This window comes from Plectropomus leopardus, chromosome 17 (assembly GCF_026936395.1).
Source record: "Plectropomus leopardus strain MGB_pleo_1.0 chromosome 17, ASM2693639v1, whole genome shotgun sequence".
Taxonomy (NCBI): Eukaryota; Metazoa; Chordata; class Actinopteri; order Perciformes; family Serranidae; genus Plectropomus; species Plectropomus leopardus.
The window spans coordinates 21,884,953-21,912,867 of NC_142192.1; the positions used below are offsets into that span (position 1 = coordinate 21,884,953).

At 40.5% G+C, this 27,915-nt stretch overlaps 1 protein-coding gene and 1 long non-coding RNA gene across 6 annotated transcripts; one reads left to right on the top strand and one right to left on the bottom strand.

Annotated features, from left to right (window-relative positions):
* cgnb (cingulin b) lies at positions 1 to 26,780 on the bottom strand. Of its 5 annotated transcripts, none has more exons than XM_042506784.2 (21): positions 26,626 to 26,779; positions 19,390 to 20,515; positions 19,217 to 19,311; positions 19,057 to 19,126; positions 14,571 to 14,668; positions 14,202 to 14,334; positions 13,892 to 14,104; positions 9,841 to 9,989; positions 9,335 to 9,361; positions 8,673 to 8,784; positions 7,030 to 7,242; positions 6,773 to 6,871; positions 5,647 to 5,904; positions 5,383 to 5,553; positions 4,411 to 4,572; positions 4,151 to 4,240; positions 3,953 to 4,036; positions 3,728 to 3,846; positions 3,276 to 3,384; positions 1,451 to 1,614; positions 1 to 1,276 (listed from the first exon to the last, which is right to left on the bottom strand). In XM_042506784.2, the coding sequence occupies exons 2-21, from the start codon at positions 20,497 to 20,499 to the stop codon at positions 1,144 to 1,146; spliced, it is 3,609 nt and encodes a 1,202-aa protein (XP_042362718.2). In that variant the 5' UTR covers positions 20,500 to 20,515; positions 26,626 to 26,779; the 3' UTR covers positions 1 to 1,143. The 5 variants fall into 5 exon arrangements, with proteins under 5 accessions (XP_042362718.2, XP_087946060.1, XP_087946061.1 ...); XM_088089934.1 differs by having other exon boundaries at positions 9,335 to 9,364; XM_088089935.1 differs by having other exon boundaries at positions 9,335 to 9,364; positions 26,621 to 26,762.
* LOC121957958 (uncharacterized) lies at positions 25,635 to 26,849 on the top strand. Its single transcript, XR_006106802.2, has 3 exons — positions 25,635 to 26,310; positions 26,388 to 26,542; positions 26,711 to 26,849. It is a non-coding gene; the product is annotated as an uncharacterized LOC121957958 (long non-coding RNA).
* The last annotated feature ends 1,066 nt before the right edge of the window (positions 26,850 to 27,915 follow it).

Below are 27,915 nucleotides of genomic sequence, written 5' to 3' on the forward strand. Positions count from 1 at the left end.
TACAATATGTCTTTTTTTTATTGTACACATGGTCCAAAATCTGTCAAAAATGTTACCAGCAGCTTAATAAAGATATTCTACATTTAGTAGCGTCCTTGCTTACAGTTGCCCATTACAAATTTTAAAAGTGACACGTTTAAACAAAAATCAAAATGTCATTTGGAGAAAACAATCAACATTTATAACAGCCAGGTGCAACAAAAAAAGAGAAATGAGGAATACAACCAATACCAAATCTAAGCGACCGATTCTTTCAATAGGAATGCACATGAGATACGATCACATGCGAACATATGAAATACTAGTTAAACCATTACAGCAGCAGCATATAAACATGCGGAGACAACATGAAGTGAAAATAAAGCTACTTTTTAAGGCATTAGAGTGAAAACATGCACACGAATCAAGCTCAGGAATATATTAAACCACAGCAGAAATATGGTGGTCGAAGTAGAAAAGTTTATAGGGAGAGGATTAATCTCTGAGGACACACAGTGCTACTTTACACATATTTGATTGTCTTGAGTAAACAGGTGTGCACGGCTAATACAGTGTAAAAATATAGGCTCAGTTTAAAAACAAAAAAACTAAACGGAACATCACCTTCAATACACAAAAACGAAACACTGAGCTGCTAACAACACTGACAGATGTAACTTATCATGTACAAGCAAAATACAGGACTGGAACATTAAGAATAAGGGTTTTATAAAGTTATTTTTTGGTTTGAATTTTGCAAGTATGAACTCTGAACATAAATCATGCCACAGTAATGCGCTAACCACAGTAAATATAGTCAAAGAGCACACAGCAAAGCGCCAAGTTGGAGAAAAACCTTGTATTTCTAAGTGAAACTGTTAATCTTCTCTCACACAGAAACAGAGGATCTCAAGACAGATAAAAAATGACAGCAGTGAAGCAATCATAATCACAGCTGAAGGCTCAAAAAAATGCAATCTAATTATCCTGACAACCTGTCTCTGTTGGACTGCTGTGCTAAAAATAAAACCGAAGAACTGCAAGGCAAGTTTGTAGTGCATGGCAACACACAAGCGAGTCCTCTATGCCCTGAGTTACACTCTCTCTCTGATCAAATCTTACAAGTGTCTGCACTGGAGAAAGGCTTTTTTTCTGATTCATCTTTTAGCAGTTGGTGGTCTGTAGGTGGCTCTCGTTCAGGAGCGAGGTGATGTTGGTGTCGTAGAAACCGTCCTCATCCTCAGAGCTCAAAGTGGAGGAGCCCAGGGTTGAGCGATGTGTGTGCTGTGACTTCCTCCTGAGATAAAACAAACAGAAACTCAGTTCTCCTGCTTTCACTGAACACATGCATTATGTCCAGCTAGTTACCACAGAGTGCCACCTAGAGGACGCAGAGTATTAATATACTGTCATCTTACATTTTGGAGCAGCAAATCAACATTATTTCATGGGACAATAACTGAAGTCCTACTTTAGTTCAGTCTCCAGGGCGTTGACTTTGGCATGCAGCGCCTCCTGGAGCTCCTGCTGCTCCTCCAGGTCCCTGAGGACCTTCCGGCGGACTCCCTCCAAGCGCTCCACCTCTCCCTCGCTCTCGTCCACCTGTCGCTTCAAGGCCTTCACACGCAGAGACAGCTGGGGGCGGAGAGGGAGAGGCAAGGGGGTTAGAGGGGAACGGAGGTCACAGGTGAAGAAGTGGGCCACGAGGGAGCGGAGGGAAGGCGGTTTTAGGGGTGTGTGGGTTTGTAGGGAGCTACGTAAAAAAAGGCTGAGGCGGCAGAAAGATGAGAGAGGAGGGAGGTCAGGGAGCGTCCTGGTGACCAAGTAAGGTTGGGTGTGGATCAGGAGTACAGATGAGATTAGTGGTTTATAAAAGAAGCGATAAAGCTCTGTTTGAACTGAGTTAATAATTAAACAGCAGGTGTAGGTTAAACAGCATCTATTGATAACTCCTATTACATAATTCTGCAGCACAGGTATATTAGTACAAACATAGAAGCAGGATACAGCCAAAGGAAAGTATCTGATATTAGTATTGTCAAAAATACGGATTCATAAATACATATTGATTTTGAATATTTAAAACTGTTTCCGTAATCACTTTTCGCATTATCAATACACTGGTAACAGCTATGCTTTCTTGCTCTCTCTTATTGTTAATGTTTGTGAGACTAACCACAAGAAAAAAGTCATTTTTGTCATTACAGGTCGACAGATTATCCGCCTGGCTGATTGTTGGGGCAAATATTTAGCATTTTGCTGATTATCTGTAGCAGCATTTTATTTGAATGGTTGCCGATAAAATTAATTAATTAAAAAGTGGGAAAAAGTGTAAGCATGGGAGGAACTTTGTAAAACCTCCCAGAGCTATTTTTATTTATTCATTTTATATTTAAATTTTCACTTGATTTTATTAAAAATAAATAAATAATTGCTCATAAATTGCTGGGAACTTGTATTTGACGTTTCAGTTTTGATTAAATAATTGCTAAAGGCATTTAAACAAAGTTTTGTGTTGGAGTTTGTTATATTCCAAATTCTAAATATTGACAGAAAGATTTTAATTTTTATCGTAAATGTATATGGATTCCAAATATTAGTTATTGGTCTCATTAACTACAAATAATCAGTATCGGCCCTGAAAAAACAATATCGGTCGACCCCTTATTGCATGTTATAGCTTTGTCATATTTGTATTTTAATAAAAATCTTGTATTCCCTAAATGTAAATATTTCCCCGTGGTATTGGACATGGTATCAAATATCAACATTTTTTTTAAAGGTTTTTATTTTTAGAGGTATTTTAAAGATATTGTATCACTGTTACAAATTCTAGTATTGTGACAACACTAACATGGAAGAATGTAAATTTCAACTGTCTGACATTAAAGAGTATTTTGGAAAATACACTTGTTTGAGATGACATTTCAAGAAAAATGTGAGCACTTGTATCTCATTTCTTTAAAAAAATACCCATCTCTCAGGACTTTTAACTCTACAAGTGCCTTTAGTTATTTATTTAGAAGTGATGCATATCTAGCGCCTTCTCCCACAACTTAAATGCACTTTAGATGCTTTGGACAAAACCATCTGCTAAATTAATTTTCTATGTTATTTAGGAAGTTGACACAAAAGTGGTATCAATCTTCTCATCCAGCTCTCGGCAAAAGAGCAAATAAACGTTGACCTATTCCTTTAATGGGTTTGATGCACTTTGAGCGTCAGCACTAAGTATTTAACCAGCAAACACTAAAACAAACACTTCAGATAATTAGCGAGCAAATATTTATGTTTACCTGATCTCTCTGCTCGACATGTTGGCTTCTCTCCTGGTCTAATGTGGCGTTTAGCTCCTTTAGTTTCCTCTCCATCCGTCGCTGAGAGGCCTGGATGCTCGCCTTCTCTCTGTGAGGAGAAATTCAGAATTAGCACAATATAAGAGGACTGAATAATCTTTAAAGGGTATGTTATGGCATTAAATTTAGTTTTTTCCCTCTGCCCCTTCTGAGGTGTTTTCTTCATGTTTTTTGTAAGGGTTTTTTGTGACTGTGTGTATAGCAGATGCAGGCTTGTTGTCACTTGTAAAAATGCAAAATGCTTGTAAAATGCTTGATGGAGTGTGGCTTTACTGAAAAAAAGCTGCAAAAAGTAGCTTTTCAGTGCATTTATCATCAACATCTGACAAAAATTACAGAGTATTAACAGTGTGCGGGGGCGCTGACTCATTCAAACGTGTGTTCAGTCTTACCTTTCTTCACTGCGCAGTCTCTCCTCCAACTCTTGAATTTTGTTTTCCAGCAGGCTGAGTGCAGGTGAAGGCCGAGTCTGTCCCTCCATGTCCGCTACACGAGACTTAAACTCCTTCAGCTGGGAGGTGAGTGTGACAGTGAGGTGAATAAGCTACTGATTTTGCAAAAAAGCTGTTGTGTGTGAATTTGTGCGAGCGCGCAGGCACTGACTGAATAAACAGTACCTGTCTCTCAAGTGCGCTCTTGTCCATTTCCAGGTCGTGTCTCGCTGAGCGCTCCTGCATTAGCTCTGAGCGAAGCTGGTCCACCTGAGAGGCGGAAAAGACATGGGAGAAAAGAATGAAGAGGCAGTGTAAGTGCAGTGATTACACAGAAATGCCTCCTGCTATTTGCATGTGTATTCAAATATTTCTATGCAGCACCTGATCTCTGCTACGTGTGATGCGGTCGTTCAGGAGCTCCACGCTGCTCCGCTCCTCATCCAGCTCGATCTCCATTGTCTTAATCTTATCCTGTGAGCACAAACAGATAAATACATCTCATCTGCCTGAATCAAAGCTCAACCTCACACGCAAGACTCAATAACCAGTTTTACTCCACTTGCTGACTCATCACTGTATCCCCAATTTACTCCCAGGTTTGGATTGCCCAGTTCATGACCCTTTGACCTCTCAAGGCTCACCTCCAGGCCCCTGATCTCCCTGGTACGGTCCGTGTGGCTGCTCTTCTCTGTTTCTAGTTCGCTCTCCAAGTGTTTGAGACGGTTGCTGAGGAGGTCTCTGTCCAACTGGGCGCTGTCTCTCTCCTCGCTGCACACCAGCAGGTCCTTCTTCAGACGGGAAACCTGGAAACAACACGGAGGGGACCGTGATGCACGCAGTTAACAGGAATTAAACAGCTTCCGTCTTACAATAAGCCCTCCAGACTTTTACGTATAATCTTCTGGGCATGTATGCTCTTTGTAAGACTAAAAATGTTACATATACTCTCACACTAAATGAGGAATATGTATTAACATACATGTCAGTACATACAAGTTTTAACAAAATTTATTAATTGGCAACGTTTTAGCCACAATTTTCTAATTTTGTGCCATTCACTACTAAAACTGTTTTATAAAATCAATGGAAGTGAACCTTTAACTTGTATGTCACTATTGAATGCAATGTCCTTACATTGCTCAGAAAAAAATGAAATTTTAACATTTACTGGTCCTTGAAAAGTGGGCAGTCAATCCAATAGCTGTTGAAATATTTCAGTTTGGTGCAAAGCTTTGGACTGAGCCACTAACAGAACAACATTTTCATCCCTCGATCCCAGCATGGGCTGTTTGGATATTAAATGTCAGCACTTCATCATTTCTGTTATCATAATTTGCGTATGAATTTCTGAGCTATGGAGTTATGGTCAAACATGTGTTTTGTGAGGTCACAGTGACTTTGACCACCAAAATCGAATTAGTTGAGTCAAAGTGAACGAAGGGAAGGATGCATGGACATCCTGAAAACGTGAGAAAAGGCTAAAAACAAGCTAACAGCTGAGTTTTTAATGTTGGAGTGAGCTTGTATTCCACAAAACATACAATACTAAAAGAATATAAACCTTTTTTTAATATATATTTTAGAGGTTTGGGGATTTATCCATGTGTCCTCACCTCCTCCTGCTGGGCCTTGAGGTTGCTCTGAGCCCTCTGCAGCTCAGCCAGTCTGTCCTTGCTGTTGCGCTGGGCCTCGAGCAGGTCCTTCCTCGAGCGCTCCCTGTAGTCATCCAGCTGTGTCTGCAGGGTGGCCACCGACTGACGGGAATCTCCCATCATTATCTCCATCTGATCACGAGGATGCAGAAACACAGAAATGTGTGAGTGAAAATATCTCTACACATCATCAAACAAACACAAAGCTCTGACCCCGACACACACCTCTTTGTTAATCTTCTCCAGGGCTCGGTCCAGCAGCCTCTTCTGCTCCTCCAGGTCGCTCTTGCCCCTCTTCAGCGCGTCCCTCTCCAGGTCTCTCTCCTCCAGCCTCCGGGTCAGCTCGTCCCTCTCCTTGTTCAGGCGGGTGACGTTTCTCTTGGCCTCCTCCATCTGAGTCTTCAGCAGGCGGTTCTCATCCTCTAGAGCTTCCACCGCCTCCTCAGCCTCCGGGCTCCGAGACGTGCTGGAGTGAAGCCTCGTCTGGAGAGGGAGAAAATATCCACCGATGAACATGAGTCTGTAGCATGTGGGCTAATTTGTGTTTTTATTTTTATCATGCTGTAATTAAAAGAGATTTAATGTGGGTATTTCTGTGCTTGAATTATATTAGTTGCCATGTTCAGAGGAAACCAAACTGTATTCTTTGCCTTTGCACTGTTTTGTTACACCTGTTTACATGTAAAATGTGTGTGTGTCTATGGATAAGTACCTTACACAAACCCACTTCAAATAAATATCCCACTTCAAATATTTATCCCTTGTTTTATTGTGGTCTAATTTGTTGTATTGCTAATTATATTGGATTTGCACTGTTTATTTATATAGTTGTTCATATTTCTTTTTTAGTTTCAAGCACCTTGTATTGCAATTTTGCACGAAAGACGAAAATAGAGTTGTTAAGTTAAATCTTTTCATATTCAAAGTACAGCTGTGTACAGTCTGTACTTCACTGCCTTGATCACTGCAGTCAAAATCCAGGCCAAAATCTCTCTCTGTATCCTTAACATAAGTTGATTTGTGCAGGCTTTGCACCTACACTGATCTGTGTATGACTACGCACTTCACATGATCATTTCACATCAAATGTAACAAGATTATAGCACTTAAAACAGCCATAATATGTTGTTGTTCCAACGCACATGCAGCACAACGCGCATCTTATGCAAATCCATCGTGGAGGGATTATTTTCTGAGCTTGTAATGTTTGAGTTTTCCTTTGGATCTAATTTACTTTCTATCTCTCGGTTTGGAAATAGAGCCTGTGTGGGAGGCCGTTTCCTTTTGTTCTTGTACAGTATGTCAGTTTACATAATTTTGCATGCATGCGTGTCTTTTTTTTATGCAGTACCATGCGGGCAAGCCTCTCTCTGAGGCGAGTGTTTGCTTCCTGGAGCTCCAGGTTGGCGCTGTGGTCGACCACGGTCTTTCCTGCAGACACAGCTGATGACTGCAGAGAGGAGCAGATCAAGAGAGAAACATCATCCAGATTTCCCTTAAAAAATGATGATATTCATCTGTATGAAAGCTCTTATCCATTATAAATGTTCTTGAGGTGTTATAGCATCAGAATCACTTATTTTCTGCAGAATACTCATGACACTTCACCTCCTTTGCCTTCTCGAATGCCTTTTCCAGCTCGGCCTTGTCTTTCTGCGCCTGCTCCTTCAGCCTGCTGATCTCAGACAGAAGCTCGGCCTCTTTCTCTCCGCTCGCTCTCTTAAGAGCTTTAAGTGCCTCTCTCTTCTCGTCTAGCTCGTCCTTTTGTTTTTCCAGATCGGTGCGAGACCGCTTCAGATCATCATGGCAACAGCGAAGCTCCTTGGGATAGGCAATCAGAGATGAAAAATGAAAAATGACACCATTATTTAGAAAAGATCAAAATAATACTGAACAAATAAACCCTCCTGATGTTCTTTCCAAGCTTTAGCAACAGAGGTAGCCATCATATAAGCATTAAAGGTCCCGTGTGTAGGATTGATGAGGAAATACTGGCAGAAAAATAATATAATTTTCATAACTATGTTTTCTGTTGTATATATATATATACAGGAGCCAAAAATGAAGAAAACTAAACATTGGCTCGAGATAGGGCCGTTCACGTTTCATGTCCGACACCACAGTTCTCCTTCATGCCCGGCACACGGGAAAAATTTCAGTTCTGCAACCTCTCTGTTGAATGCCACTTCATCCTACACACTGGACCTTTAAAGTTTAACAACCATTACATTGTCATCGACATTCAGTTCAATATAAACTGACATCTCATTCAATATACATAGTATTTCACTGCTGGAAAGATGACCTTTTCACAAAACTGGGCTGTCTATGTAGCAGAAACACTGCGAGAAATTGATGCTACATGTCCAGAGAATACAAGAAAAGGTGTCACATGTGTCACAGTCTCAAATTACAGTTAAACATTGAGCTGAAACATGCGTCTGGAAACATCTGAAGCAATAGTCAATGCAGATGCAGAATCTTGTTGTATATTTGATCAGGCCTGCTTGGTTTCACTGTGTGATCTCAGTATTTTCAGCCTCTGTTTTTACAATACAAGAAACAATATGGCGCCCACTTCCTGTTCACACATTCTTGTGTTACAGACGTGTACGGTGCACTGTGGTTCTGAAGACAAGAGAAATTGGCAATGCTGTAACAGAGTGTTGTTCTTATTTGCTCAGCACTGCCACGGTTTACAGTTTGATCTGAGTTTGAAAGAGAGAGAGAGAGAAAGCAGCCTCTTTTATACTCTGTATCTGTGGTGGCGGAGATACAAAAACACACAAGTATAATCTGTAGCTTGAGTAACATCCCTTGAGCAAGCTCAAATCGGCTTGATGGCATGATTTGAGCTGAGAGATAAGTGCGAGATCTGGGCGCTGGTAAGAGGAAAGAAGGAGGAAAGTTTACCACAGTTCATTCACATACACTACCCACATTGTTTTGATACAAAGCTGGTTGTGAATATCCCCTTAAAGTCATCATAGTAAGGAAAATACACAAGAAAATCTGATTCATTCTCAACTTCTCCTAATTTTCATAAATCACACAACCCGTTGTAATCTTGATGTTTTTAAATGTGGCCACTTCAAGTATTTGTGTGCAAGAAAATGAATGACATTATTGAATATACACAACAACAAAAAACCCGACTAAAACACTAATCGTACTGTAGAACAGAGGAGATAAACCCCTGCATTTCACCCACACAGCAACATAATCTGCCCGCTGACTGACATGTGAATTACCTCGGCTAAAGAACAACCATCGTCAGATGCAGGATTTTGCTTCTTCAGTGAATCCTGAAGATCTCTCAGCTCGCACTCAAATTCATCCCTCTCCACACGGGATTTCAGCAGCCTGCGGATATACAGTAGATGTTAAAGAACACACAGTGGTAACAGTCACAGACACACATACAGACACACACACACACACATACACACACACTGCAAGGCCATATGTGCACACACTAAAGATAGCATTGACAAACGACAAACAAGCACAAGGGGGTAAAAACTACTGCGCTAAACCATAAAAACATCACCACATTCAGAATCTGAGACACTTTAATTGCGGGATTACACCTCAAAATTGAGATGCACGACTTATTTATTCAAAATGAATTATCTTTATTAGCAATTAAATCAAAAAATGCGTTTTTGATTGAATGATTTAAGACAAAATCATAGATTTCTGCGTATTGATTGGTTTGAATGACTGATGTGATCAGGTTCATCATCACCACACGATTGCTGTTAGTTCATCTAATGAATCATCAGATGCAAAATCCACTCTGCTGTCTGCACATTTTGAGTGAATTCAGGGGAAACATATTTCATGTCCAGGTCTCTTGATTGGAAACTAGGCTACTCAAACCAAACACATTGAGATTGATTTTCTCTCTCACATTCGACTGCTGATGTGCGTCCCGCTCCTGCTGAGTGAAAAGTCAGGTGAAAGAGTGCATGCATTAAAAACAACTCAAGAGAAATGCAATAAGTCAGGACTGAACCAAACACAAAATCTTCAAGATATCCACACAGATATTTACAAAACTTAAAAGTTTGCAATTTGAATTCTTTAAGCTGGTTGTAAAAGTATAAAATACGACAAAGTGCTTGATGCTTGGCTAAAGGATAGCTCAGGGTATGAGCCTCAGCTGTGTTTGCTTGTCTTTTTATGGATCCAAAGATATATTACGGCTCCATAATCAGTTCAGCATGAGACCTTATATAAGCTTTTATCTGAGGTCTTCAAAATAAACATTGATTTATGCACATATTCATGGTCTTTGGGCGTTACTTCATGCTTTTGCAGCATTTTCTATAAAATCTTTTGAAGTGAGATGCTGCAAAAAAGATACAGCGTTTTACAAGCTCACAATTGATTAACACAGTTTAGAAAGACACTCACTCCTCTTTGGTGTTGTGCAGCTCCTTTTTGGTGACGTCCAGCTGCAACTTCCACTTCTCTCCTTGATCTCTGCAGCTCTCCAGTTCCTCCTCCAGCGTCAAAATGGAGACGTTCACCCTCTCCCTCTCCTCTTCTATCTGCTCCTGGGACTGAAACACACAAAAACAGACAAAAAATTACTTAATGAGTCATAAGAATCATGCTTACATGGTGACTTACTGGCAATGCCAGTGGAAGTGCTGTAAACTGCAGTTCCTCTACTGACCACTTGAGGCTGGCTCCAAGACTGAGTAAATCCCCATAGACCCTCATGTTAAAATGCCTTAGAGCTGAAATTTACATGTTTACAGACTGATACAAAACCAGTTTTGGTCTCTATAGCTAATTTCAATATTTATGAAAACTTTAAGGTGGTGAATTTTTATATTACTCACCCATTTACATTTTTATTCATGCTTTAAGTTATGCATATTTAAGGCTGGGGTCGCTTGAGCGGTTGGTAGGTTGTCTGTGAGGTGTTGCTACAGTCTATGAGTCAGATCCAGCCCTCGATCCTCCATCTCGTCCAAATATGGTCATTTCTGACTCCAAACAACCAAAACAGCCGAAATGCCAAACTCAAGTCTTCAAAATAGAAGTTCACAAACCAATGGAAACACACGGACACCTTTTTTTACATGATAATTACATAATAAACTAGGGGGGCACTCGCAGAGTGCACATCTCTGCCGGAGGCCAATAGTCCACTCTTCAATGATATGCAAATCTGCAAGTGCAACCATGACAGATCTCTCAGTATATTTTCAAAACTACACGTGAATGCTGCCCAAGAGGATTTCTGGTTCCTGTGAATGTAGATTTTGAACGGGGGTCATCATATTTCTACCACTGGATATATTTTGTCATCATTAATTTTATGACCATATACTGGATTTTAAGATCTATGATGTTTACAGTATGCCCTGTCTTGCAATATATATTTTTTTATCTTCTTGGGTTTTGCCTTTATTGGATAGGACAGTTTAAGCGTGAAAGGGGGAGAGAGAGGGGATGACATGCAGGAAAGGGCTGCAGGTTGGAGTCAAGCTCGTGGTCGTTTTACCAGCTTCTGTACATGGGGCGTCTGCTCTCGGAGAGCTACTAGGCACCCCTTGTCCTATAGTATTAATGAAAGTGAAAAGTATTTTGTGTATCTGTCCTGTGATTTGGATCTGCTCCAAAATTAAATGGGGTCTTCCTTGGTTCATGCCTCACCCCTCCACCAAGTTTTATGAAAATATGGCAAGTAGTTTTTCTGAAATCCTGCCAACAAACAGACAAACAAATCAAACTGAAAACAAATGGCGGAGGTAACAAAGTTAAAGTGCAATACAAATTTTTGTATCATACTTTAACTAGATGTTGTGCTTGCTCATTGTTGTGCTCGCTCATTTGTTGTGTGTGACAGTTGTTTGTGTTTATTGTTGCTATGATGCTATGTCTGTGCTCTCTTGGCCAGGTCTCTCTAGAAAATGAGAATTTTATTTTTTTAATTTTTTCAATGGGACCCTTAACTTGTTAAATGAAAGAAAAAAAAGGATTTTATCCATTTAACCCACGTCGGCTTGTCATCTGACACTCTTTCCCACACAGTGATTGTGAAAATGGTGCCATCGAAACACTCGTACACTGCAGCCTGATGAGCAAAGTCAAAATTGACAGTCAAAAATCAGGGGCTCAAGAAATTAAAGCCACCGAGGAGTGGTGGGGTAGGTGTGGATAATGAGCACCAATTCAAAAAAATGTTGTCCACCTGTCCATAATTCCTAATGTCTGGCCTGACTCCTTATATTTAATTGATTACTTCACATAAACATAAAAAGCAGAGATTCAAAAGGAGTTCAGCTTCTGTTTTCACGCAAATGTTCAGCACACGGGAACCAAAAAAAAAAAAAAGATTTTGGGGTTTCTACCTTCATCAGCATGTCTTCAATCTCTAAAAAAAAATACTTCTACATAAGAAATAACACCATAAAGTATCAGGAGAGATGGAGCACGCTACAGCCGTCACAAACAGCGACTACTTTAATCCTCCTCTCGCCAAATAAATCACCACATCAAAAGCAGCTGCCAACCTGTCTGCTTATTTCCTGCTCTCGAGCTGCATGATACTTTTTCCTGACACTGCTGCTACTGTTTCCAAAATCTGCCTAATGATCTTTGCCTGTATATACATATATGCTTCACATTTCCTCCACGGTGCATCCTACAGTACGGCGCTCCAAAAATAGCAGAAACAGAAACTCCATGATAGAAATTCAGCTGGAAAAGTTTTTACCATGCAATCACAAGAAGCAAAATTCTCTTTTCTAACTCTGCACACTGGGCTCAGTCTGACCTTCTGATACCCTGACTCAGTGTTTGAACACTGACAGCACACTGACACTTAAAACAGAATGACAAGACAAAGCCTGGGTGTATAACAGGGCGGATGCAACTTCAAAGCACAATTTAATATCGCCTTAATAAAGGATGCACAAACCGCCTGACAGGTAGAACCTGACTGTTCTCCCACTACATCCGCACAAAGAGGAAACAGTGATGTGAATGTTTCAATCATTAGCAGACGGTGATGTAACAAACATGATTTTAGTGATCAGAAACAATTATTCATTGCGATTGCTGCATTGCAGTTTTTTGTTTTTTTTTACTGCTGCTGTCAAAGAAGTTATAAATCCTTCCTGGTTAATCGCTTTTTAATCTGCAGGCTCTTACTTTGACACAATACATAAACACACGTGAGTGACATATTGTCACTCACGTGTGTTTATGTTGAACACATATATAAAAGCTCAAAATAAAACTGACGTAACCTCCTATTTTTAACCATTATGACCATGCTGGTCATTTACTGACATTTTTTTTCTTTTTTTATCACAGTATGCTTTCTTTGTATTTCTTAAAATTGCCTGATTTAATTTGCCAAAATCCCGAATTGTTTTAAATCCGGGTTCATCCATGTATATCACTTTGTAACTGTGTTGAAAAGAGCATTATTGATAAAGCTGACTGTTCTAAGTGTGCTATAATTCTCATTGTTGAAGTACATTGTGATCATTTTATAATGCATTACAATCTAAATATAAGTAAGGATGCACTGATTAATCGGCTGAACGTTGGTCGATATTATCCTTCTTAACTGCCATTGAAGCCTGTTCATTTTCAGAACAAAAAAGAACAGGCTGGAGTAAAAGTTTCTCTTGATGCATATTTAAAAATAGGGGGTTTGTGTATTGAGTCCTTGACAAGCAAGATCAGGGGTGTGGTGCTGCCGGAGCACATGGGACTGATGCGCTGCTTCATTTTTTTCTTCAAGTAAAGAAGCAGAATATTTGTACTTCAAATAATCAGGTTTAAAGTCCTAAACATTTTTTAAAAGCTTGAAGATCCAGTCATCATTAAAGTGTATGTCATCCAAGATATTTGAGTGCTAATAACTATAATTATGTAGTGCTATACGCAGATTATAAGCATGTTTACGATGCATTACGGGCAAGGCCTTCACTGAAAGTGTGACCAGAAAACCCTGCACACTGAGTACAAGCGGTCGACAGTGTGCTGAATGTTTTGGTTTTCTCACAGTCAGTTTATGATCCGGAGCACCTGGCTTTAAGACTTTCTTGAGTGCAAGAAAGTTGCTGAAATGGGCTTGAAGAGACACATAAAATGAAGCTGCAGCTGACCCGCTCCTTCACAGAGGTATTTATTAGTGTCTTGCTTGTTCTTTGCTCAGTTTATTGAATCACTCGTGTTGGTTCAGTGACAGCAGAGTTACTAAACCAACACTTTTTTTGTTTTATTGAACCGGTTTCTTTCACTGAGACCCTTTTTTTTTAGGACTCTTCTGGTCAAAAACACACTCAGTTACTGCACATGTAGTATGCAGCTGATTCTCAAAAATCCTACATTTTGTGATGTGTTCAGTGAAGCACTGCTGCACCACAGTTCAAAGCCCAGAATAATTTATGAGTTTTGTATCTAAGCACAAAATGCAAAGGTCAGAGCCACCCACCTGTGTGACCTGCTCCATGGTCGTTCTCAGGTTCTCCATGTCCTGGCTGTACTGCTCCCTCAGAGTCTCCATCTCTCTGTCATGGCACTCCACCTCCTCCTTCAGCGCCCCCTTCAGGGCCGTCAGCTCCCGCTCTCGCTGCCGTAGAATCTCCTCCTGGCGCTGCCGTAACATGGTGGCCTCAGCAAGGTCGGCCTGTAGAGTCATCACATCCTGCAGAGACACAGACAGAGACAGTCAGACTGACAGACAAGTAGAAGAACGGTGATGTTTTATTCTGTGTGAGTGTGTTTCCCGGAGTGTAAAGTACCGTCTGCAGTGAGTCTGAGTGAGGTGAGTTTTCCGAAACCCTCCTCAGCTCCTCCTGAAGCTCAGCCAGCTGGTCCTCCTGCAGGCGCAGACGAGACTCAGCCATCTCTCTGGCCATACGCTCCTCGGCCAGTCTATACCACACACACACACAAAAACACACACAGACACACATTATCAATATTGCAATGCCAAACGCATTAACAAACCCATCAATCGGGCAATAGTGAAATGATCGTTTGACAAGAAAGCCACAAGAGCAATAAATTGAAGGTTGTTGTTGAATGTTAAGTGCACACACTGTACGTGCAAACATACACACACACACACACACACACACACACACACACACACACACACAGGTCCTTACTCATCATGGACTTGCTGCAGTTCTTTCTTGCAGCGACTGAGTTGCTCCTCCAGCTCCTCAAGGTTTCCCTTTCTGAAGCTCCCATCAGATCCTCCCTTCTGTACACACACAGACACATACACACACACACACACACACACACATGCACAGACGCACACACACACACATTGAGGTTAATACAGAGAGAGAGGACAAAGAGAGGGCAGAAACGCCCGGAGAGGAGGACTTAAAACTTTGCAACAATTCTGCATCAATGTCGACCTTGCAAATACATTATGTGCTCTGTATTATCTGTAACTTTAAAAGAAGAAGCCCTGCCTTTGATTTCTTGCCCTAGTTTCTGACAGCCCAAAACATCTTTAGGAGGAGAGGCCCTGCAAGTGTGCTCAAACCTCGTCAAACAAAAAGACAATTCCCTAACATTAACAACTATTTCTGACAGGCTGCAAGGGAGCAGAGAAGAGCGGCAGCGGCGGCGCCCACACTGCTCCGCCGTTCGTCAAGGCTCCTTCTCGCTGAAAAGGAGGTTTAAACGCAGCCTGGCCATGAAACCTCTCTCATCCTCCTACACACTCATTACAGGGACGCACACACAGAGGCAGAAGGAGCGAGACAAAGCGAGGATCACGGGCAGTTGTGCTCCTCCGGGGACCTCGCATTCCTCACTTATCAGTGATGGATTATGAAGATGTATTTTGTTCAGATCTGTTTCATTTTGCTCTCGTTCCCTGCAGGACAGTTTGTAGATAAACCCGTTCTGGGACATTTTTAGTCCCTCTCTGTCCTCACAAAGAGATAATTAACACAAGATAACATAATTGAGAATATGTAGAGGTTCTTTTGAGTGAATTGCATCAGCTGTATCCTTATGTGTATTAATCATCTACAATAAGAGACTCTCCTCTCCTGCCCCGCAGTCTGAGCAGAAATGCTTGAAGATGATGTGATTACATAACGCAAAGGAGATTCAATTACAGTCTGATCTAACCAGTGGATCTCAACATAGGGGTCGTGACTTGAACAAGGGCCCTGAGATACATCAGAGGGCTCGGAGATGGCTACAAGAATAGTTAAAGAAGTATTTCACAGCTAGAAAGGTGGTCTTTTCATATAAATTGGCTGCCTATGCAGAAGTCCGACGCAAATACTTTCGGAATTGCTTCTATATGACGAGAGAAAACTAAAAAAGGGTTGTGGCATTTGCATTTGCTCAAGATGGAGAAAACCTGTAAATACCAGAATGCACTGTGCCGCATCGGACCAATGATTTTCTCACTTCAAGCCCCTAAAAGTTACAGTTGCGAAATGAGAGGAGAAGCTGGTTCTGCATTATCTGATCTTATTTCAAATTCTTCTATGAACAAATTCCTCTGTGTTATGTTTTGAGAACTCTCCTAGATAACTAAACAATTGTGTTACGGTTGAAAATTTTTGTCATCACAACTTTGTATCTGAGAAATCGTTTTTGTTCAGCAGTTTGGCGTGGCAGATAAGTGTAATACTACAATGGCAAAAACGCTTCTTTGATGAGTTTGTAAATAAAACACAGCTCAATATTTGCTTGCTATTACTCCAATATTATTCCGAAAGTAATCTGATTTAAGCTGCAGTATGTAAAATCAGTTTTCTCATAACTGTTCTTTTCCGCACATTGTTAGTGGCACATGTGACATTATTTTTAAAGGGATTTATTATTCTGATTTCCAGGTTCAAACTTATATTTTACATGCTTTAATGGTTAAAGAACAGTTCATTTTCTTCATATTGTCTATGCTGCCTGTTTTCAGCCTCTGCCTCTTTATAATAATAATAAAATTTTTTAAAAAAGTCTGCCACAAACTGATGTCAGCTTGTGGCTAAAAGTAGAAAAACACGTCAGATTACTTTTACATACATTTACCTCATTATTTGAAAATTTGTCCTTATTTAATCTGAACAATTGACATTGTAACATCAATTTTTGTGTCACAGAAAATATAAAAGGTCCACTTAAAGCTCAATGATTGGATGTTTACTCGCTGAAATGCACCCTGAGATTCATAGATAGTTTATTCTCTTAAGTTTTGGTCACTTACAAATTTCCACTTTTATCAAAGAACAATATATTTTAATAATGACAAAGTTGACGTTTTGTACTGATAGTTCAACCGCAAGAGTAGAGGTGGATTTATCTCTATTTGCATTTTATTTTAATGATCACCAATAAAATTAATTAATGATGTGTGCATATTACACTCAGCCAACACGAGGGAAGACAGTCTGCGATACATGCAAAGAAAGTGTCAGCATGGGAGGAACTTTTATGTTGTAAAACCTCAGGGTGCTATTTTTATTCATTCATTTTTTAATTCAAATTTTCACTAAACTTTGTTAAAAAAAAGTTGCTAGGAACTTGCTGTTTATGATGTTGAAAGGTTCATTTTTGATTAAACATTTGCTATAGGCTTTTAAACACAGTTTTGTGTTGGAATTTGTTATATATTTCAAATTCTTACCATTATTTTTATTGCAAATGCATAGTGGTGCCAAATGTCAGTTATCTGTCTCATTAAGTATTAATAATTGGTATCGGTATTGACCCGAAAAAAAACAATATCGGTCAACCCCTACGCCAGAGTTTCACGCTGATCCAAGAACTCCAGCTGTGAGTCATTTAATGTTGTCTATGGGAGGGGACTTTAAATCTATGCAAATAAAACAACTTGAGGGAAAATACATTTTAGTTTAAATAGTTATAACCTGTAAGCATGTGCAACCTAATGAGGTGTTTCAAGAAGACACAAATTGTTTTTCGAGGGTAAACCAGCTCTTCAATCCTTTGTATTTTAAACAAACAACAGCGATGAGTGTACTACCTCTATACAAACACACACACACACACACACACACACACACACACACACACACACACACACACACACACACACATACACACTCATCACTTTCTTGAACTGAGGTAACCCAACACACTAGCATCTGATCCTCAGTTACCTGGGGGAACAATCAGGGTGTCAGCGCATTAACTCCATCACTCTCCCACTGACACACATTAACTGTCAACACCGCATTAACCCCGTCAAAACACACCACGAGCACTTAGACAGAGCCACCAACATTAGTGGTACAGGAGGAATGTGAACCCTGCTTTACATTAACAGTTCAAAATGCTGATAACTCCCTAAAATCAGATGTTTCAGAGAGTTATGTGCCGCTGGTTGTATCACAGATGCTCCAAAACTGTCTTTGGATGATCTTTTCATCACAGACACTCGTCTGATCCTGCTCTGATCTCGTGTTTTGGCTTTATACAGACAAAAGCGATGTTTTGGTTTAGAGGCAGATTTTGAGAAAAAATAGCCTAGAGCAGAAACCCCCCCCAAAAAAACAGCGCAACCCTCTTGATCCTGCAGTAAGATGCTGGCTGAGGATGTTTCAGTAGCTGTTAGCGCCTCTGAAGAGCCTGAGATGAGAAATAAGCTGCTAAAAATACTAAAGTGGACAGCATGGTTACAGCGATTAAAAACACAGAGGTTTTGTTCAACAAGACCCCTCCGAGAAGGATCTGTCCCATCCGGCAAGCCAACCCCCAGCTGGTGCAGGGTTCCAGTCCAACTCAATTATTGATGGCTCTCAATGACTGCGCCCTCAACACACACTGAGCCCTCAACAGCTTCCCTCTGCAGGTGCACGGTTGCCAAGAGACAAGATGGGCAAACAATTCAGAAGCAGCCACGGTCGCAAACACAACGAGCAGTACATAACAAGGGGTCATACATAATCAAGTGCATGTAATATAAGAAGCCGAGGACACAAAGGAATAACTTCTGTATGCAGATTTATGCAAAATGATGCAAATTCAAAGGAAGTGGTGCGCTCGTTCGCGCTCATAAACACCACAGCACAATCTTTTTTTAATAAGGTGTCGCAGGAGCACAAAAGAGCAAAGATGGCACCGAAATTGACAGAGGAATACTCAGCATGCTCCTTAATTTTCACATTTTTTTGGCCCGCCAAAAGTTAGTCCTTGGAGACAAAGTGGATGAAATAGAAACTTCATATCCTCAGAAAGAAAAAGGACGCGCTGCCAACCATCTGTTAGCTTCATTACAAGAGCTGCTCTGTCGAGTAGACGCCCATCACTGACACCGCTACTTTTGTTCCAACATGCTGAAGTGACAAGCCACAAAAAGGATTACGTGCTATTATAAATGTATGCAATGTCTTATATGTAAAGGCTACAAGTGATTTGCCAAGATTTTTGTTAAAGGGAGGCAAAGGAAGTGCTCAAGCCAAAAGTAGGGGTTTTATTTACTCTTTCATGTTCACATGATTACTGTTTTCTTCTGTTTAAGAACTGTGCATCAGTAACACACAAAAAATACTATTTTTTGCAAAATTTACTAATTTATACATTAACCTCAGTATGTGCATGCAGAAATACCTCACATTTACTGTAAAGATCATGGGCTTTAATGTTTTGTCGTACCTTAAAACGGCTGCTTGTCTCATAGACGAGGTTGGCCTTTCGTTTGAGGGATCCCTCGCTCTCACTGGTGCTGATCAGGAAACAAGGGACATTGGATTAGATTGTAAAACAGACAAAATATCTCTTATCATCCCGTATGTCACGCTTGTGGTTTATTTACCCATCTTTAAGGATGTTGTAAATAGCCTGCTTGATTTGAGCTTCCTCCCCACTGATGACCTCTTTGTTGTGGTTCAGGCTCCTCGGAGTTATCTCCTTTAAAATAAGAGTTCACAAAGTGAGAAAACTAGAAACAAAGGGACTATTTAATACCCCAAAATTGCTGCTACTCACAGGCTTTTTTGCCACAGCTGGATGGGTGTCCTTGGCAACAAACTTCCCTAGTGGCTTAAAGCTCGGCTTGGGGGCCTCGAGTGCCGTCACCTTGGAAACAGATGCAGGGCTGCTTCCCAGGCTGCCGCTGGCTGGGGCAGATGATGCCAGCAAACTGGAGGAGGAAGACAGGGGGACAGCAGCGTAGGGATTCAGAGTCGGAGAGCTGGGAGAGGGAAGCTCGGGCTGGACGTCTTTTCTCGCATCAAGACTTCTCGACCGCCTGCGCTCGTCAAACCTGAGCCGCTGCCTGGCTCCGGAGCGGCCTCTCGTCTGCGGGGCGCTGCCTGGCGTCCCGCTGTTAAACTTATTGATGAGCTTGTTGATGGGGGCCAGAGAGTTGGTGTCGATTGGCTCCTCGTTAGCTGATGCTGGAGGTTTTGGGAGCGACTCTGAAGAGGGATCTGTGTTTTGTTTTTTCACGCTGTATCTCCCCAAAGAGCCCGTGTAACCAGAGCCGGTTTGTTTGACCCCTTTTGGTCCAACGCCGTTTAATTTGACAGGTTTCAGCCCAGCTTCGTTGTACTCCTCATTACTAGTCCTATCTCTGTTTTTCTCCGTGTCGCTAGCTTTGAGTTGGGGTACAGCTTTCGACCTCTCTCGCTGTCTGCCAGCTCCGCCCTCCTCCTCCCCTTGAGTCCCCGCTTGACCGTCCCCTGGAGGTCTTTTATGAGGGCTCCCAAAAATCTCCCCAACCTCATCCTCTGTTGAAGAAACAGGGGAGCGTGTTGTACTTACAGCAGGGCTATAGGGGTTTGTTATTTCTGCTGGTTCTTTATTCGTTTTAGGGAGGCTGCTGCAAGGCGAAGGCGGGCCTGAGCTCGGGGTGGGAGTATTCAGCTGAACGCCATAAGAGTCACCTTTCTCGCCGTCTTTCAGGACAACGTAAGGCTGTCCAGAGATCCCCTGAACGTGCACAGCAACACCATACTTATTAGAAGCAGGAGTCGTGCTGGTGCTCCCTCTGGATTTATCAGGATAACCTCCGCCTGTGTCGTGAAGGTCCTTGATGAAGCGGATCTGAACGCCGTAATCCACAAGAGGCTTCCTGTCGTTGGTCAGAGTGGTCATGCTGACTTCCTGGTTTCTGTGCAGACAGGGGAGACGATGAAAATGAAAATCAGAGGAGCAAGTTACGAGAAGAAAACACAATGAATATGAAAGTCTCATGAAAGTGCTGAGACCCTGAGACCTGCAGATGATTACATTTTCAGACTCTTTCCTCACACAATTAGCTCTTTTTTGGGGGAAAAAATTAACATTTTGATACCTTGGAAACATTTTTTGAACAATTTATAAAACAACAACTGATTCTTATTCCAGAATCTCTCAATTAAGGATTTTCTTTTCTCAAATTACTGCTTCTAAAAAACAAATCAATATTATTTTAACATTGAAAAGTCATTACTAAGTTGATACTGTAATGAGGAGGAGGACCATTATATTGGGGGTTCTGGATACAAACTGTCCCCAGATAATAAAAATTATTATTCTGTTGGGTAAAATATTTTTATTTAAAGTGCAATCGACAACACATTTGAATCTAAATTTCAATCTAAGTTATAGGTGTAATTTTAATTTCATGTCATCATGAAAGTTACAATTCAGCACTGAATCATTTTTTGTTCATGTCATTAGGAAAAATAGACACAATTACTGTGCTTTATGTAAAAGTACAGGTGTACAGGTGCACAGGTGACAGGTAGGCCTTTTTGATATGGTCATTTTTAATGTCCTTTCAGCGCCTAAGATTATCATATCACTGTAAGAGTTTTTTAAAGAGATTTTTTTAAAGATATTTTTATCACAAATTCCTCCCTGAGGGGCAGCTGCACCCTCCATGTTCCAAAATACACAATATGTTCAGTGCTGCAATTTTTGTCATTTTTTCAATATGACTCATAAAATCAGTTCTCCTCAGCCTTTTGCCTCTGAGTCTTAAGTCAAGTCGACTCTCACGGCATAAAGACAGCTCTTCTCTTAGCTCGTTTGAAATATCTTTTGTTATTATTATTACTAAAATGCAGGTGAAGTGCCTGTAATTTACAGCTGTTACAGATTTTTTGGTTCGTCTGGTCATCCTCTGTTTGTGTCTCCAGGATATTTCTCTAAAATCTGAGAAAATAACCCCCCCGTGATCACTAAGGGGTCTGCATGAAGTTTAAAACATGTGAGCATTTCTCAGAGGAGCATACGGCTGCTTAACGGATAGTCTTTCTGATAACTGCTGGAGCGCTACCTTTGAGATTTTTTATGCATTTTATTTATTTTTAATGTCACTGTTGATTGTTTAGAGCTTGAGGATGCAAAACAAATTTCTGTGAAAACCCACGCATTTTTATGGGGAAATTTCAAAACTTTTCCATGATTTTTCAAGGTTTTCTATAAAAAGACAAAAATAAAATAGAATGTTTTTTTTAAACGCCCAAAATGTTTACTTTTTCTATAAAAATTGCCAAAGATACTCAAAGGATGAAAAAAAAATGCCAAAAAAGAGCCATACCAAAATCAAGATATCTTGGCATCTGTTGCTCTGATTTTAAACTTTCTTATTTAAAATTTTGTCTCTTCACCAACAATGTGAAACTGCTCTAAGGTCCGATCAAGACATCCTGTTGCCCTGTTACACGTGACAAAGAAAACAAACAACCCTTTCTCACATTTGAGCAGCTGTAACCAGTACACGTTTGGCATTTTTGCTTGCAAAACTACTAAAATAAATAATTAAAACTATCTGTGGATCATTTTTCCCTTCACAGGCTAAACATAAACAACTTAGTCATCTACAGTGTTAGTAATACAACCTAAGCATGAAAATGAGCTCGGTTATGAACACTATGAGGAGGTGAATACTCCTCCTTTTGTCCCGGCTCTGTGGAGCATTAAACACTGGGGGCTATGTCAGGAATGGGCCTCCCCTCTCTCTTTTCTCTGCCTTTGCCAGAGTCTCCACAGTCACCAGACTTCAGAGTAGACTCACTCAGGCGTACACTGTTTACTTTGAGCTGTGCAGGCACACACACACCGGCTGCAGCACATACACACATCTTAAAAGGGTGTGCACGGACATATGCACAACCCTGCTGTGCATATGGTAGCAGGTAGTTGATCTACAAAAGCATCGCTGCTTTTCAGTAGCAAGAAAGCACAACTTCTTTTGTTTTGGCTGCCGTGTGATCACAAGAAGGCGTTATTTCTTTTGAACACATTCATCTTTGTATTTAAGTTCTTAAGTTTTTCTTTACAGAGCTCAGTATTAACCCTGCTCCGTTTCCTGTGGCCACTCCTACAGATTTGTCTCTCACAGGAATTAAAAAGTAACTCTGACTCTAGCTGACCTCTGGTTACAGTGTAACACAAAGCACCTCGACTGGCATTGAGGTTAGTTTAGTGAATCAAAGTCAGCCTTTGTCTTTCCTAAAAACATTCTTAGGATTCCAGACATTACACTGCGCGTGGTTTGCATTTGTATTAATAAGGACAGATTAAGAGGAAACTGAGAACTAGGGCAGCACTAACTGTAAAGCCTGCACACGCGGAAAACTGTCCGCATAGGCAGTAAATAAAAAGTGAAGAGACTCATTAAAAGACGACAAACTGTGGACTAAAAATACTTCGCAAACAAATTAATTCCCTCGTCCAGACATAACAAACAACCAGGTTCGCAGACCATGTTGCACACTGGACATCAAAACAATCCGAGTGTTAAGAAATGTGCAACTCCTCCGCTATGTTGGAATATCTTTTTTTTTTAAATGATGTAATTAACTATTTTCAAAGTGGGGATTTTCAAACCCTCAGATGCTGCTCTCTGTTCCCACAGAAAGGTCCCAGGTGTAAATATGTTTCTTGGGTAAATACAGATTTTCAAGGCTCGGTTGCTGTAAAGTAGCCGAGCACTGCTTGGCGACAACTGGTTCACCTCCTCTCGCGCTCTTTCTTGTCACAAGGAATGGCTGTGTCAACAGACACAGGAATGTCACCAAACGGGCCAATCTGCCATCACTCTTCCCCTTTCTCCTCACCCAGCTCATTTTCCTCTGGCCCTGTTCCTGCGCCCTCCTCTGCCTCCTACCACACGTCTCATCTTCAACTTTCTCCCACAGTGTCTGTTGCCCTTGGTTGTCTGAAGAAGACGAGCTACTTTGATGCCAGCGCTGGCTGATGTAGTAAAAAATCAATGTCAGTTGCCCTGTGAGATTAGCCGATTCATCAATAAATGGAGAAGTAATCGGAAACAATTGATTTTTTTCGAGCAAAATCTCAAACTTTCACTGGTTCCATCCTATCAGAATGAGGATTTCCTGCTTATCTCTATTTTATATCCAAGTGAACTGAATATCTTAAGATTTGGACTGTTGGTTGGACAAAACAAACAATTACACATCAATTTTAGCTCTGGGAAGTTGTGAAGGTAATTTTCAAGTATTTTGTGACATTTTATAGCTTACTCATAGATTAATCCATATTCAAAATAACCCTTGAACCCTATTGAATATGTTTCTGAAATACATTTACAAATCATAATACACGCATATTCACATTAAAAAAATCAAACTGATGTTCACTGTATTAAAGGATTGAGTATGATGCACTTCATCAGATACAAGTCTTCACGCTTCAACTAATTTTGTTGTTTACACGATGTTCACAGCGTGTTTATCGCTGCGTCCCAAATAGCAGGACACAGTCGTATGTATCTTTGCAGATAAACTGAGCTATAATTACCACGGCAATTCCTTGGAGCCTCCTTACTGGTTGAAGACGTCCACCCATGGTAACCCAAGCTGACCTAAGCTCTACTAGTGTTTTAAAAATACTTTTCAAACTATATTACACCTAGCAAAGGGAAATCTTACACTTTTTACACACTTTCAGTTAAATTAAAGCGTTACTGACATTGCAGAGCTGTCTTTTTTCTGTTGTCATGAACGTTGTTGTGCACCGTACTGCATTGTCGGATATTTATGCCAAAGTAGTGTACAGTATTTGCATTCCGCAATATATGACCTTGAATAGTATGCAAATCATGTAGTATTTGCTTTATTCCTACTAATACTTTCACATACTGTTTAAGCATACTAAACAGCATGTCAGTATGGAATTTCGGACACAGCCTGTGATTCAGCGGTTGTCTGCACACAGCTCTCAACATGGAGGCGGATGAGTCAGTGGTGGTGATAACAGCGCAAGTAGTGAGCAGCTGCCACAGTGCTGACAGAGCTAATGGTGTTAACCATGACGGGAGCAGGACAATGGGCGCTAGGATGCTGCAACAACGCCATCTGATATCAACAACACAGATATCTGCACTCATAACCACCGTATGAACTTTCCTCAAATTCCTCAAAGAAATTGACATCATCGCAAAGTCTATATGAGCCAAGTGGGACGTTTGCGGGGCGCGGCCAGCGGGAGAAACACTACAGCGCAAATTCAGTGGGCCACACACCACAGAAGTTAACGGGGAGCTATAAACTTTTTTGGGTGTATGCGTCAGGCGAGCAGTTCCATTGGACTGAAGAGATGCCATGTTAGGGTCCAGTATCCAGTTATTATTACACATCTATGATAAGAGCGCACTCAGAGGTAGCTTCACTTAATTCCCTGCTCAGGACGCCGTTATTCCACTATACATAATACTATACACTATACATTTTACATAAGAAATCATAGTCTGCTGCTGTAACAATGCTCTGAATGTCATATAGAGCTCCTTTAAGTATAATTTACTTGGAGTAAATTGGAGAAATTTCATAAAACAATCCCACTATGTTAACAAATCCCCATAAAAATCCATTTAAAGTCAATAAAAGATTAAACTGAACTACCAGCTAACAGTTTTTGATGCAAAAAACCACATATTTTCAACACAAACAGAAAGGATTATGCACACTATTGTCGTTACCAGTATTATGAGTTGTGTTGGAGATGTAGAGGCAGGTGCTCTTGTGTTAAACATCAACAACATGCAAATACTTGTCCCTTATTAAAGGTGTGTTTACCTAAACAACTCACCATAAGTTTGTAGCTTGAAGCACTAAATTTAAGGAAGGACTATTTCTAGAGCAACTTATAAGTAATAATAAAATGAACTGAAATTTTAAAAAAATGAAATAATATTACATCTAAAAAAATATTTTAATAGAAATATATTTTATTTTCTGTTGCCTGATTTTCACACATAATTCGACATTTTATTCGACAGATTTATTGATATTTTTCCCTAAATTGTATTTTCTTCTAATCCTCTATCTCTTTCTTTTTTAAAACTGATTTTCAGGTCTTTTTTTGTCAACTATTTGGTTTTTTGGTTTGTTTTGTTTTTGCAATTTGCGGGACATTTCATGCCAAATTGCTCCTTGCCTTTTTTTTCCCTGTGCTTTTTAAAGAAATCAAACCAATTTGCTAAAGTTTCACAGCTTTAACTACTTGTGACAGGTGTACACAAGAAAACTGATATAATCAAGGTCTCAGAGGGTTAATTGTAAGAGAGCAGGCAACACCTTCAAACAGCTGGTGAGTTGTAAACTCTAATACTGGTGAGGATATGAGAGGCTATCATTAGGCTTATCTTTGCTTATGGCCACGTATCTAACCTATACAGAGCCTGCATTGTATTTTACTGGCAGGCGTGGGATTATTTACACAGCTTGACTGATAAACTAAATGTCACATTCAAATTCACATCGATAAGTCAAATACTTAATTCAGGAGAAAGCATTACAGCAGCAGAGTAAACCCCCTCTGTTTACACCTGTCTGCTCCGGGATTAATTGCGTCACACCCACCTGTCCTGTCCGGTCAGTCAGTATCGGTGCGCGTCGAAACCACCGCGTTGTTTACTCGAGCCAGTGTGAGCACGAGCCACCGGGCAACAAGGTAAACACCTGCCTCCCATCCTATTTGAAGACTTTACCTGCTATAATAACCTCTCATATCCTCTTTGCGCCGCGCAGTCAGATCCAATTATAGACAGCAGCGGAGCCCGAGAGCGAAACAACAAAAGGCTTTTTCTCCACCGATGCTCGATCATTATCGTGAGCAGGAAAAGCTGAGCACGAGGAGACGGCTGCCAAATCCAATCACAAAGCCACAGGTGTCCATCCAAATGGTATAAAACGCACGCTCAGCAGAACACAGTATCACTTTCCTTACTAAAGTACAGTAAACTGGGAGTGTAAACACTTACTGCACCTGCAAAGATGATCCAGAAATGTTGCTCCCTCCTCAGTCTCAGCTCCTGTGTGTGTGTGTGTGTGTGTGTGTGTGTCTCCAGCAGCAGCGGCAGCTCTGTTCACTGTTGTTGGGATGAGGAGATGTTACTCAATGAACAGAGGACACCGGGAAATTTCTCCCCCGCTACCAGTACAACCTGTTGCCAGCACATCGGAGAGTCATCGTCCCGCCTCAGGACCGACTTCATTGGTGGGCGGCTCCCCGAGGAGGCGGGGCCTGCTGTGCGCTCAGTTTCATCTCTGCACGCACACACACAGACACACACACACACACACGGGTTAATAAACACTGTGTGTATTTGTGTGTTTGTGTGTTTGTGTTTGTTTGTGTGTGTGTGTGTGTGTGTGTGTGTGTGTGTGACCCATTTTTACAACAGAGGTGTTATAGGAAATAATTTTTCAATCAGTTTGGAAATGTTTGCATGGCAGTATTTGGCTTTAATCATATTAAACATTGATGCAGATCAGGAGAAATCACTGCTGATGTGAAACTCATTAACCCTTTAAAACATTAAAACATGGGGAAAAGGCAATGAGCAACTTCACAAGGCCATGGTCCAAAAAAGCAATAATTTAGTTCAGGTTTTTTTTTTAAAGTTACAAGAACATTAACTGAAAATAGGCGCATAGAAAAATGATATAAATAAATACAAGACCCCCAAAAATGTGCTGAAATTTTAAAAAGAAAAAAAATCTATACATTTATATAAATATATAAAATTAGAATAATGGTAAATCTATTTTCTGGAAATGTTCTATATTTTGGGGTTTACAGGTCATATTCTTGTGACATTTTACCAATTTCTTGCAAGTTGTGTAATATTTCTTGCCAAGTGGGTCATTGCTCTTTTCCCCATGTTTCTTTTTTTGTTTGTTTGTTTGTTTTTTAAGAAATCAACCAATTTGCTCAGGTTTCAAAGGGTTAAATGGCTTGTGAAATGTGTGTGAATGCACTTTCTTTAACTACACTGTACAAGAACTGGGTATAATTTTTTTTTCTGTTTTAGTAAAAAAAAAAAAAGATTCTCCAGATTTTGACTTACTCAGCTTTTAAAACCCCTCTGAGGCAAACTGTGATTTGTGAGATTGGGCTTTACAGATTAAATTAAATTTGAATTTGAGTTATTATTGGTAAAGCCCTTTCAGGTATGTTTTGTCATTGGGCTTTAACGCACTTTGACTTGATAAATCTGTACAGCACTTCATGATGCCTTTGGCTCTGAAATGTGATATATGCAGAATTTCTCCT